Below are 14,032 nucleotides of genomic sequence, written 5' to 3'. Positions count from 1 at the left end.
CCTGAAGGCCTCTTCTAACTGCCACTGTGTCCATTCCATGACATTTCTCTGCACACTAGTTTTGGAGCACAATTTCTTAATTGCAGAGTATTTGTGGAGATGGGAGGCTTTCCAGGGTGACATATTTATGCAATACCCTATTGCCATTGCCATTGCCTCTTAAGTACTTACTCATTTTTTTTAGGCTTGAGGATGGCAGAATATCTTGAATACTATACAAAGGAAAATTTTGGTTTGGGACCTACCTTGTTATGAAATCCATAATGTAAACAAATACTGAGTTGAATTCTTTCTTGTTTACAGGTTATAATGGGAATTCTCTTCCCTCCCACCATCCTTTTCCTAGAGTATCGGAGTTATGATGACTATTCCTACCAGACGTCAAAAGAAAATGAGGAAGGCAAGGAAAAGGAGGAGGAAAATGCGGTCAGTAATGGACATTATTAGAAAGTTCTAATATCTCAAGAGTGCTCATTTTTCTGACTTTTCTGATTATGCTGTAGCTCACTCAGGTTAAAATCTCAACTGCCTCTGTGGGATAAAATGAGTGAAGAAGTTTGGAGTGCATAGACTGGATTCTCAGAGCACATGAAGTGTCTGTGTAGTTCCATGAATTTATGGAATTCTATTTATATACTCTTTTAAAGAGGTCTATTGCTCAGGGGAATCCCTGCGTAGTTAACACTTGGCTGAGGCTGTGGTTGAGGAAAAGTTACTATTTTTACTGCTGTATATTGATGAAATCTGACAACTTTGGTCTTCCAGGATGCAAATGCAGATACAGGCTCCCGAAAAGGGGATGAAGAGAATGGAAAGAAAAAACAACAGAGCCTTCCAATTGGAACAAAGATCTATGAGTTCTATAACGCACCTATCGTAAAATTTTGGTTCTACACAGTAAGTCATGATAGTTAAACTGATAGTGGTTGTTTTTCTCACACCTGTGAAACTGAAAGGATTCCAGTGAAAAAGTAATAACCATGTAATAAATAAATAAATATTTTACTGACTTTCGTGGAACCTGATGAGTAAAGCACGTCCTTTATTTAGAGAAAAATGCGGACAGTGAAACAGAATGAAAAACTGAAGTTTATGTTGTCAGCCTCTAAAGCTCCTATGTGCTGTGAAGGAGGCTCTGTGTGGGATACACCAAACTAAGTGCAAGCTCCACAATCCAGTCACTCAATCCAAACTAGGCTGGATTCTTCTGCTTTTTAAAGGTCCTGGGTCCTGTTCTGCATTGAAATGTCCTTTAGAACCCAAGAAGTAACCCTATAGTATCAGTGCTTGCCATTTGCCCTGTTGCTCAGATGGGTGCAGCCTAGATGGAAGCACAGATCCCAGTCTGCTAAGACTTAATAGGTACTTTTATGAAAACAATTAAACCAATCTAGAGTCAAATACTTATTTTTGACATGCATATAGTTTTCGATTTATTGCATCAAGAATTATCTGGTGTTAAACTGTTACAATAAAACAGAATATATATTCATGCTATTGCTCATAAATTTTGTGTTTCCCCTGTAAAAGAGGTACTGGTTTCTTACCTGTTCAAAAGTAGGGTGCCTGATACCTGATAGGTCATAATAATATGTAGGTTTTTAGTTTTAGCACATATTAATCACAAAACAATATATTGATCCCTTTCTGCTGCCTGAGTTAATAATTTAAAAGTGAAATTCCTATTTAATTTCAAAGAAAAATATTCAACATGGTTTTACAGTGCAAAGAAATTACATTTTAGTAGACTAAGAAAGCCCCAGGCACAAAGGGCCTGGTTTAGAATGCTTTGGAATTGCTGGTTTTGCTTCTTTCAACAAATGAGATAATTCAGCTGTGTAGATCATATGTTCCACAGCGTCTATGATTCCTTTAGCTGCTGGAGGCCCATGGCTGTGCCAGTGTGGAGGGCATTGCAGCAGGCCTGCTTCCTGCAGAGAAGGAAATATTTTTTCTTGTGCAAGTAAGGGTCTTCAGCAGCTGAATATTTCACACTTAGCCTCAACACACAGGTTCCTATGAATGTGCTTATTTGCAAAATTATTAGGGAACAGAGCTAAGGGGGCTTTGCTTTCATGCATTATCAGGCCCCTCAGCTAAGAGCATTTGACTGCCTTCTGTCTGGTGTTTCTTCTCTGAAACAGATGCAGCCTTCCCTGCTCTTACTGAGTTAGGCTTCAGCAAGAAACTTGTTCCTGAGACTGGGGGCTACTTAAAGTAACCAAAACACTTGCAAACCTACTGTCCATATAGATGGGTTTAAGTAACAAGTGTAGGAAGAGGGACTGATAAAAGAAGTTTGTATGCCTCTGGCTTCAGCTGAAGAGTGTATTCCACCTAGATGGGCTCAACCACATCATTACAGAGTGAGAAAGCAAGTGGGATGTATGGCTCTTTATTTTCCCTACCCCTCCAGGCAAGTGCTGCTCAAAGCTTTACTCCCTGTTCTGCCTTATACCTGCCTTGAGTGGTGGATAAACATTTCACACTGAATATTCCATTCTTTAGAAAACTCCACTTTCTCCCTGAAATATCTTCTGGTTTGTTACTGTTTTGCTTCCATGTTTTTTTTCCCTGCAAAGTCATTGAATCCTTTTTGATTTCTTAAGTCTGGATATCGAAGGTCTCAGAATTTTTTAGTTTGGCTGGTCACCAAAGGCTGCTGTGCGGCTTGGAGACACCAGCACCACCAGTTTGGCATTTACACCAGTCGTTATAGAAAACTGAGTGTTAGCTCTGTTGGCTTACACCAATAATCCAGGACTTTGTAATGGAGATTAGTGGAGACTGGGGTTTTTTGTGTGTGTGTGTAAGTCATCTCAAGTAATTGAACGCTGCCTAATTTGGAAGGATCCTAGGATCCGTCACCTAGAGTCCATAAAGGGTTTTTTCTTTTTTGGCAGATATCATACCTTGGTTACTTGATGTTGTTTAATTACATCATCTTGGTGCGGATGGAACGGTGGCCATCAGTCCAGGAATGGATTGTCATCTCCTACATTGTGACATTGGCTTTGGAGAAAGTCAGAGAGGTAAAGCCTGACCATACCAACATCTCATAATCCTTAGAAAGAAGCTCGCTCATTTGAAGAAATCATAGAGATTATAATGGCATGGACTTGTGCACAGGGTTGAGGAGCCATACAGGAGGGAGAAGTGTCCTATTCTAAAATATACTAATAAGTAAAAATATTCTTGCTAGAAACAAATTTTGCTGACAGTGGAGGGGTCCTCAGATACCTATTGAATATGACAAGATTGGTCTTTTTTCATGAGCATTACTACAAAAATGTAACTTGGAGTTTTTTCTAATTATTTCTTTGTTGTATGTTTGTTTGTTTGTTTGTTTGTTTCAGATTCTGATGTCAGAGCCTGGCAAGTTGAGCCAAAAAGTCAAAGTTTGGCTCCAGGAATACTGGAATATTACTGACCTGGTGGCTATTTCAGTATTTATTGTAGGAGCGATTCTTCGCCTGCAGAACCAGCCTTACATGGGTTATGGAAGAGTGATTTACTGCGTAGATATCATTTTCTGGTACATTAGAGTACTAGATATCTTTGGTGTGAACAAATATCTGGGACCTTACGTCATGATGATTGGAAAGATGGTTAGTGCCTAAATTGCTATAAATTATGTCTTTAAGAACTCCATGGGAAACTAAATTCCATTCTGGTTTAAAAAGAGGTTTTCCATCAAGTAGGACTCTGAATAAAGCCTGTGAAAAGTTGCCATGTGAATTTCACACACACACACAAGATGTTATGCAACAGATTGCAGATACAGCAGGATCATCCAGAAGACCATTTGCTGTGCACAGGAGATGGTATAGCAATGATTGTATCATTTCTTTGCAACCACAGAAGAGGTCTGTGCTGAAAGCACAGCATAGCATGTTTGGTGCAAAGGAGAGCAGGGATACCAAAGATTTTAGCATTTTAAGTATTTTTAAATATAATCTGGTATTCCTTTAAGTAACTGCTTTCTCTGCATTTGTATGTATGCTTAATTCACAAGTAGTCCTTAAAGAATAATGTCAAAAAGATTCTCTCTTGCTATTTTCTTGTTTGCTGTAATGCATGCTGGCAGACAGACCTGCTGGTACCACTGTGCTCCCTGGTGGTGCTGAGAACCTCTCTGTGGTCTCTCCATGCAGATGATTGACATGCTGTACTTTGTGGTCATCATGCTTGTGGTTCTGATGAGCTTTGGAGTAGCCCGCCAGGCTATCCTGCACCCAGACGAGGAGCCCTCCTGGAGACTGGCTCGCAACATCTTCTACATGCCCTACTGGATGATCTACGGAGAGGTGTTCGCTGACCAGATAGACCGTAAGAGTAGAATTCATAGTAAGAGTCTGTTTCCTGTTTCTGAGGCAGATGATCAGATCCAAATTGAAGACTGTTTTTAATTTGGAAGTAGTGTTTTCACTTTATGATTATATTGTTGTTTTCTTGTGGCAGACCTGAGACGGAACAATATTCTGTTCCCCACCTGCATGTCTGGTCTCCTGGTTTATATTCACATTCAATTAACACAGAAAGCGATGTAGTCTGGAATACTCTCCGGTCCAAGAATGTGGCAGTGTTAAGTGTTCTGTTTAGTTGCAGGGATCAACAGAGATCATTCTGAAATGCTCTTTTCATCCAAAGGTTTACTAAGAGTCAGTTCCAACAAAAGAGGAAAAAAAATAAATCCCTTGCGCAGGAGGTTAAAATACACATATCCTTTCATCTCCAGCTCACAGGCAGTGAGCTCATACATTTTTACTCCCAGTCATACATCTGTCTGCTTTCAGAAATGTTTCCATTTCATGAATCATTCATGTTGTTCTTTTCTACACCTATGGGAAAACAAAGCAAAAAAGCCAGCTCCACTTGATTAGCTTTGGATGTGGAAATAGCCTTTCTTATAGAAAACCTGCTTAGTTTAAAAAAATAGCTGTCGATATTTTAAAGGAGATGGAAACTGTCCTGTTACTGCTAATTTTGTGTTAATATTTGAAATTTGTACAACAGTCCAATATGCAGCTGGCCTCTTCTAGTGTGGATCATGTAGTTTGCACTTTATCTGAAATGATACAAGCTGCTGTTTTAGCTTTGTGTATGTGTTATTTCAGTCACCTGCATATACTGACAGGTAGGGAAGTGGAAGGCTGAAGAACCTGGAGGTCTAAGTTCAAAAACATAAAGATGCATCATCACGAGAAGCTTTTATACCAAATGTCATTAAAGTGTATTTCAATTGTTTAGAAAGGAATAAAGTGTCATTAGTCTGTTTCTGAACAGTGTACAATCAGATCAACTTTGTTTTCCAAATGAATGCTTGTTTCATTAATGTAATTTAGGGTACAGTAATTTACTCTTGACAAATGAAAGGTCAAGCCAGTCATCTGCAGTCTGATACTGCAGTTTTGGTGCACATGAAAGATCCTGAGCTTATCCTGGCTCACAAGTGGGACAATTCTCCCATGGAGAAGAACTGACTGTAACAGGCTATCCCTTATCTCACTATGTGCATTCAAATCCTACTTCAGTTTGAACAAAGAATGTTTGCCAGTGTAGACAGTTCGATTTCCTTATAAATCAAAACTAACACCTTTCCAGCCATCTCTTTAGTGTAAGAGGTGTCCCAGGCTTCTCTCATGCTTCCAGTCATTTTTCAGTTATATACTCAGTGTGCTTTGAATTGGAAATCTTTCTTCAGCAGTGCAAAGGATTCACAGGACAAAAGGTTCAGGCTTTCTGATTGTGCAAGTTCATCTACTTGCTCCTTCCCAGGTCAGAAGCTTTGCTGTGTCAGTAGCCTAACCATAAACTAACTTGGAAGTGTGTGGGTTTGAGTTGTTTTAATATTAAAATAATTCTGGCTATGCAAGGCATTCTTCTCACTGCCTTAGAATTGTTCTGTACATTTCTCCTGTGTGGAAGTCTGTGGACTGACTCCTGAAGGTCTTTTTGCTTTCAGCAAGAAATTTTTACTCTAATCTGTCCGTGGTTCTCTGTAAACACACCACAAAAGCAGCCTCAGAAGTCATTGGGGAGTGATGGCTATGGGCTGACTCAAGTGCTAATGTGTGGCTTTGGCAAGGCCCAGGGGTGGAAACAGTTTACGAAAGAGGTATTACATCAAATTGTGCCTCTGGTAGAAGGTAGTTGGACTTTTTCAGTTGCGTCTCTGAGGATAGGGTGTAATCTGGAGATCACAAAATTTGCTGGGCTTGGAAGGCACCTTTCAAGATCATACAGTTGAACTTTCCTGATCAAAACAGGGTAAATTACATTTATCCCAGATTGCTTAGGGACTATCCAGTCATGTTTACAGTATCTTGAAGGATGAAGACTGTGCAGCCTCTCTGGATAACCTGGTTTAAATGGCATTTCCCGTCTTTCCACTTTTGCCCACTGCCCACTGCTGCTTCTCCTTTCACTGAGAAGAGTCTGGCCCTGTGTTCTTTTCTCCCACACAACATCAGGTATTTATAACATTGGTAAGATCTCCTTGACCTTCTCCAGACTAAATTATTCCAGCTTTCTCAGTCTTGTCTTATTTGTCAGATAGTCCAATGACCTTTGTGCCCATGACTGGAGTATTCTGGTATGTCCATGCCTGATTTCTGTGGGGGAGCCCAGAACCAGATGCACAAGTCCAGATACAGTTTCACCAGAGCTGAGTAGAGGGGAATAACTACCTCCCTTAATTTGCTGGTAACGCTTTTCCTAATGCACCCCAGGAAGCTCTTGTGTGCTTCATTCTGTTTAGAAAACATGCACAAAGAAGAAGTTATCAGCATCTAGTACTCAACAGAATCATATTCTTAAACAATAGAGAAGCCTGGTTGAATTTCCTTCAATGGTGTGATTTTTCGTACAAAGATTTAGCATTTAGGAATTGGCAAGCAAGTGCCTGGACTGGTAGTCAAAATGGGCATTAATGTTACTGATGTTATTGCAGTGTACAATAGCATGCCTATTAATGGAAACATAGCTATTCAAAGGAAACAGCTGACAGATTCAAAGCCAGGGTGGTTATGAAGAAAAAAAACAAAAAAAAAAAGGAAAAGAGAGGAGAAAATGTTTCCATAATAGCTAAAAGAATGATTTTTGTGTGATAATTTTGAGTTGCTTCGTGTTCATGGTGAACCACACCGGTTTTGTTTACTTGCCAGAAATACCACGTATATTTAAATGATCATCTGCCAGAAGCATTTTGTGATATATTATTATCATTAGTTTGCTGCCATATGTAACATTTGGGGAAAACGGCATGAAAAGGAAATTGCAGAATGCAGTGCATTTTTAACAAAAATGTTTTTTCTCAGCGTATGTCTCTACTGTTCTGACATTTGAGTTGCTTATCTTTTCTTGGCAGCAGAACTGTATTTCCAATCATCTTTTTTCGGTTCTGTTTCTTTATTATTATATTGTTTTCTTTTTTCTCTCCCTGCCTCCTTTTCTATTCCTTTCCTTTGGAATGATGTTCAGTCTATGCCATGGAAATCAATCGTAAGTTTCTGTGGAGAGCTGATTATCTCATTTAGCTATGTTCATTAATCTCTTTCTTGACTAGTTACTAATATTTTAATTACAGCACTCATCCAGTATTCAGGTGTGAATCTTGTTTTTCTACTGTAATAGTTTCATTTGAAAATAAGCAGAGGAAAAATACTTTAATACAAAATGCAGATCAGAAGTTTTAACTGAGCTTAAGTGGTTGCTAAGACTTGTTTCTAGTACACCAACAGTAAAATAATTGGGTTTTTAAAATTATGATGCACAAGTGGCATTGTATAATTCCCTTTGATTACCTAGATACAATATTACTGTGGTTTTGGCAGTACTTTCATTGGTCCATTTGAATAAAATTAGGAATCGCTTAACTTTCCTGCTGTACTTTTCATAGGAAAACCAGGAAAAAATGTAGGTCTGATATTTGAAAAGCAAGTAAAATAAATGTTATTAATTACAGACCACATATCTCTTGGAGACCTCAGTAAATAAGCTTAGTCTGCTTTTAAAGAATTCGAAGTTATTTTTCAAGCGAGGTTGAAGCATTGGGGTTTTTTGCAAAATGTTTAAAAATACTGGGTTTTCTAGTCACATAACTAAATCTGTAATGAGCCTCTGTCAGACTTCACATTTGCTAAGATTACAGCTAAAGAACCTGTGGTTGACAAAAACTTTACCTGCTACAAAAGGGTTCCAAAAGTTAGCCTTGTATTTGAAATCACATACGTTGGCACTGCACTTTCAGACAGAACAAACTTGCTGCATTTACCCATCTCCAAGACAGCTCTTACCCCAGACAACCTATGTATTCTTAGAATTACTTCAGGCAATTATTTTATATTGGTTTGATCTATATTATCAACTTTTGTCCCATTCTCACTAGTCTTATTTTGCTGTTACTATATAATTTTCATTTTATAATTTTATCTTTTTGGTAGCATTAACCTGCTGGTAACATTAACAGCCCCAGACAGGTCAAGTAATAGTCTGGGATCCATCTAGGGAGTCCAGTAAGGGGCAAAAAGATACAGAGCCAGAGACAGAAGGGTCCATCCATGGGACTAACACTGCTCCAAGGTCCATCCTGGAGGCAGGGGTGAAACATAGCTCAGGCAGGGACAGGTGTGCAGAGGGGCCATAGGTGTAAACCCCCAGGGAAGCTAATCAGGGCCATTAAAGACCTCTTCAACACCCTGGGCCCTCATAAAGGTTGAATTTATACTCAGCAATCTGGTACCACTAAGGCAGTGCTTTTATGTATTTGGCAAGGTATGCTCACAGGCATGATTAAAGAATTTGGTTTTAATTCCACTATTAATATGTCTGTATACACATTAAGATCTTGTCTTAGACTATTACTGTGAGAAAAAGAAAATCCCTGGGAATGTGAAAAGAAAGCCATGCTGTACAGTAAGGAGTTGCCTCTCTGTTCACTAATATGGGAAATGTAGTTAGAAGCAACGTTTGGCAACGTTTATGCATGTGCCATCATTAAATAAATATGAATAGTATTTTTAAGTATCAGGCAATTTGTGAAAAATATCTTTCCTGTTTTTCCTTCAGCTCCTTGTGGGGACAATCTTTACGATGATGATGGTAAACGCCTCCCTCCGTGCATCCCAGGGGCCTGGCTCACTCCTGCTATTATGGCCTGTTACCTTTTGGTGGCAAATATCCTGTTGGTAAACCTGCTGATTGCTGTCTTCAAGTATGTAAATGATCATGTATCTTTGTCTTATTGTTGAGATAAAGTTTCTGTGGGAGCCCATCAACTGATTTTGCAAGGGTTTGCATTCACTCTCAGAATCTCATTATTCTGTGAATGTGACTGGCAAATACTGGCAACAGGGTGTACCCTGGAGAAGAGTGAGGAAAGGTGGATTTGAATTTGCCAGCAACGGCAGCAGTGTATGTGGGAGAACCTGGCTACTTCCAGTTACCTTTTAATGGAGAGTGACAGGCCTCAAGGTTGCTCTGGAAAGATGGGAAACAGGATCCATGAAACCCGGCACACCCCTGACAGAAACCTGTGTAGCCACTGGCAGTCACAACGCTGCAGGAGGACAGCAGAAAAAAACTCTGAACATCAAAAGCAGGAGGCATTTCTACTACATCATCTGGCTTCTTTTTCTTTTTTTTTCTTCTTGTTTTGTTTTCCATTTAAAAAAAGAAATTAGGGCCTTGGAGGGTTCTTTTCACAACCCAAAAGAATAGTCTGTATTGCCTTGAACCAAAAGGAAGGATGGCTATATGTTGCCAAGGTCTGTGGCCAATCCAAGCAACATGCAGTATGCACATAGCTGTATTTGGATTTATCTGGAGCAAAACTAAATAAATTTCTGCTGCTTGTTCTTCCTACCTGCACTTAGGTTGCATGCTTTTCTTCTCATGATGTAGGGATTAAAAAAAAAAAGAGTATCTACTTGCTGGCAATACTTTCTGAACAGAACACCTGAGAAAAGAAGGTGATCCATTTTTGTTGCCTTCAAACTTGGAGTGTTGGAGGGCTTGTTGGCGTAGGTAGCTTGTGTCACAAATGCAAAAATAGTACTTTGTGTGCCCAGAAATCTGCAGCTCACAAAGCCTGTCTTTCATTTGATGTATGTAGCTTAAAAGGTCATGAATTTAAAGTACTCAAATGCCAGTCACATAGCTGGGGAGAAGGGGAAGAATCTTATAATGGTAGCTATTATTGGCTGAAGGACCAAGGAATCAGCAGTTTGGGAAGTAGGTCATGCTGTTAACTCCTGCCATCCCAGCCTGCTTGCAAGGGGTTGAGATCTAGCTGGGCAATTCCTGCTATAAAGGAGACATGGAATGTAGGCAGATTGTTATTTATTATTGGTAAATAGTCTCATATATACTTAACCTAAAGAAAGCAAAAGCTATGTGTACACAGGAGTCAAAGACATGTTTTAACTGGTTTTATGAATGTAGATATTCTAAAGCACATAAATTTAGGAAATAAGTGGACAGAAAATATAAAAAGGAAGTTGCAGTATCATCACCATCATAGAAGTGGAGTGAGCTGTCTGAAGATACTTTAAAAATAACTTGAAAAGCCTTTTCTAAGACAGAATATCAAGTCTGCTTTCTCTTAGTTGGTATTTCATAACTGTGACTATTGTTATCTCTGGATTGAATTCTATCATTTCATATCAACTGAATTTCAAAATTAAACATCTTTAAAACACACCTTACTTTGCTGTAAAATGATGAAGCTTCTAAGAATAAATTTCTTTACAAGAATATGCACCATGTTTTCAAATCAGAAGTTTGAGGGAGTAAAGTTTGAATTTAGGACACTTTGTGAAAACTTGAAAAGTGTTCTATGTAGGTCAAGCTGATTAGCATATTAAAGGCAAACTATGTGAAGCTTCTGAGTTTAGCATACAAAATACTTTCCATGGATTTTAATACTTTGTGTAGCATCAAATACTGGCATGTGTTAAAAGAAATGGTTTATAACCAAGCCCCAAAATACCAATTATGTGATGCATAAATCGTGTGAATTTCTTTTCACTAGCACCTAAGGGATTTGTACAGTAGGAGCAAATGGTCTGAGAGGAGGACTGTTCTGAGTGGTGCCTGAGGGATGCAGAGCACCTTCTGTTTGCTACCTTCAAAAGGAGTAGTGAAATCATGAGATCAATTTAATCCTTAGTTCAGTAGCGTCAACAAAGAGCTGAACCAAGCAATTCATGTGGCTCCATGAGGTTATTTAGCACCTGCTTTTTTCAGCATAGTAAGATTAGGGACCACATAGAAACTGTACCTATGTTTCCTTTCAGCAATACCTTCTTTGAGGTAAAATCAATATCCAACCAAGTCTGGAAGTTCCAGCGATACCAGCTGATCATGACATTCCATGACAGACCTGTCCTGCCACCACCAATGATTATCTTCAGCCACATCTACATAATCATCAAGCGGATCTGCTGCCGCTGCAAGAAGGGTGATGGAGACCAGGACGAGCGTGACAGGGGACTGAGTATGCAAGAAATCTTCTCTAAATTGAGCCCTTTGCACCATATTAGCAGAAAGCAGCAGCTTCTACAACACTGAACAGTTTTATTCACCTTGAGCATCAAGTGTATTTGCAGAAGACAGTATGGGCCAATATTTGTATAAAGTTAACAGCTCTTGGGCTCTGTGGGTGCCTGAGAACCCACACCTCTCTGATGCTAATGAAAACCTCCTGTAACATGCTTTCTTGAAACAGTGAGATGGTGTCTACGCAATCCAGGGCTCTACCAAGTTCTAGTGAAGTCCATGTGTTGGGATGGGCAAATAGGAATTTTAGAAAAAGGGATCACAGTTCCAAATGTCAGCTATAGTGTCAGCTCTGTGATTGTGAGCAATCTGTGACTAAGAGTAATCCCCCCTATCATTTAGAGATTTATCTGTCATTTCACAGGGAAACTGTGAGGATTCTTCTCCTAGTATACTCTGAAACTGTTAGTTATTATTTTCATTATATGCCTCATGGAAATAATCAGATGCTCACAATTATTCCTCCATTTCTACATTGCAAACATATTTGCACGATAGGAAAAAGGAAAAGGAAAAAAGGAAATGTAATGCTCCTTCCAAATGCAAAGAGACAAATCCAGATAAAGGATTAATTGTTCCCGAAAGCTTGTATTCCCCTTGGATTTTTCTTATGTGATTATAAATTTCTTAACATCTTATCCAAAGAATATCTATGAACAATCTGTTGAGTTTATCTGGTGCCTATAACTGGCATCCTTTTAAGAACAACAGTTGAATGAAGGAACAGTCAAACTAGCAGAGATTGCCCAGGTCTTTATCTTGTAAAATCTGGTCAGTTTAATGCAGAGCTGTTAAACAGTACAAAAGTCATTCAGAACATAGAGCCCCACGTGGATGGCTTTGGAAGCAGAGGATGGTCATAATGCATTCCATTGCCTTCACAGCTCTGCCCATCCTTAGCTAAATGCTCATTGCCTGTTTAAAAAAATCATCTGTTCAGTTAGTGCAGGAGTAGAATCTGCAATATGTCCATGTCCAAAATAAACTGCTAAATTGGATTTAAATTGACTGCCAGAAGTTCAGAAAAAGGAAACTCCTCTTTTGTTCTTCTCTTTTGCGTAGAGTTATTTCTGAATGATGAAGAGCTAAAAAAACTGTATGAGTTTGAAGAGCAGTGTGTAGAAGAATACTTCCAGGAGAAAGAGGATGAGCAGCAGTCATCTAATGATGAACGCATCAGAGTTACCTCTGAAAGGTACCTATTGTAACAAAAAAATCCACACCATTTTTTGGGAACAGTCTTTTTAATATCTTCTTTATAACCACGGTTGAGTTAAAATACAAAAGATTTTGATCTTGAAGAAAACCACCACCAACTCAGAAGCTGATCTGAATCCCAAATAACTATCTGAGCAGGTGCATCTCTCACAAGAGCAAACATTATGTTACTTCTGTTATGTCACTAAATCTGCTGGTTTGGGTAGCTTTGTTATAAGAACATTTTTGCTCATGATTAATTTTATACCACTCATTCATCTGAGGGTCACAGTTGCACTTTTTATCCATTTGAGCAAATTGCTGCTTGTTGAGTTTCCAACAGTTCATCCAACCATGAGAAACATGATGAAGCTTAATGACAAAAGCACTGAGGGTTCTTCCCTTAGACCTGTGGTTTACATTAGGATCTGGCACTCACAACTGCTGAATTTTAATCTCTGCCAGAGATACTCTTGCAGGCTTTGAACAAGGCATTTAGCTTTTCAGTATGAACTTCCCCATTTAAAAAATGGGGGATATTCACATATAAGTCATTATGCTATTCTGAGGATTAGGTAATGTTTGCATATTGCTGTGTATGCACACAGTGCTAATGGCAGCAGCCTTTTTTACCAGGTCACTTGGCAGGACTGTTCTCAAAGGCTCTGCCTGTTCTGTCAAGAGTAGTAAGTCAGTCAAGAGATGGGGTCTTCTGTCACTTCCTTGAAATGAAGAAAAATTCTCCCTGGAATAAAAATTAAACACATTTTAAACACTCTTTCACCTAAAGCTACCTCATAGTATTTTGTTGATTAAGTACTCCATGTACATATTTATCTATATATCTGTATGTATCTTCATTTTAACATTTGTTATTAATTAGCTCTGTGAGCCATATAATTCTTTAATAGATAAACCTTTTTCTCTTGAGAGAGGCCCTGAACATCTTGCATTATTATATTTGAAATTTGAGAATAGAGAAGTAAATTAAACCTGCTACATGTATTTGAGTAGTTTCTATCACACTGGTTATGCATGGCAATTTGTCAAAATCCTAGGTATTGTGGCAGAGAATAAAGCAGGGCTGATAAGCCTCACTGATTCACTATGGTCTATGGCCACAAAGCAGATTTGCTTATTTCTCATGGCTTTTTGCTCGAGATGCTTCGTCATCTTTTGTGTGTGAGAGAAAAAAAACGTTAATTTAATTTCCACAGTAGAGTTACTAGTACATGATCTCTAAGCCACATTCCAATTAATTACTTTTATGTGCATT

At 38.8% G+C, this 14,032-nt stretch overlaps 1 protein-coding gene across 1 annotated transcript in view; it reads left to right on the top strand.

Annotated features, from left to right (window-relative positions):
• TRPM1 (transient receptor potential cation channel subfamily M member 1) overlaps positions 1 to 14,032 on the top strand; it is a gene marked incomplete at both ends in the record, with an annotated part of 58,545 nt that overhangs the window by 42,667 nt on the left and 1,846 nt on the right. The window contains 8 exons of the mRNA XM_082290640.1: positions 304 to 426; positions 766 to 897; positions 2,904 to 3,032; positions 3,357 to 3,608; positions 4,155 to 4,329; positions 9,070 to 9,214; positions 11,298 to 11,497; positions 12,622 to 12,754. Of these exons, the coding sequence (XP_082146766.1) occupies positions 304 to 426; positions 766 to 897; positions 2,904 to 3,032; positions 3,357 to 3,608; positions 4,155 to 4,329; positions 9,070 to 9,214; positions 11,298 to 11,497; positions 12,622 to 12,754 (1,289 nt within the window). The remainder of the gene's footprint in view (positions 1 to 303; positions 427 to 765; positions 898 to 2,903; positions 3,033 to 3,356; positions 3,609 to 4,154; positions 4,330 to 9,069; positions 9,215 to 11,297; positions 11,498 to 12,621; positions 12,755 to 14,032) is intronic.

This window comes from Coloeus monedula (assembly GCF_965178545.1).
Source record: "Coloeus monedula genome assembly, chromosome: 14".
In the NCBI taxonomy this organism is placed as follows: Eukaryota; Metazoa; Chordata; class Aves; order Passeriformes; family Corvidae; genus Coloeus; species Coloeus monedula.
Note: the sequence above shows the minus strand (reverse complement) of the source record. Positions and strands in the feature narration are given on the sequence as shown.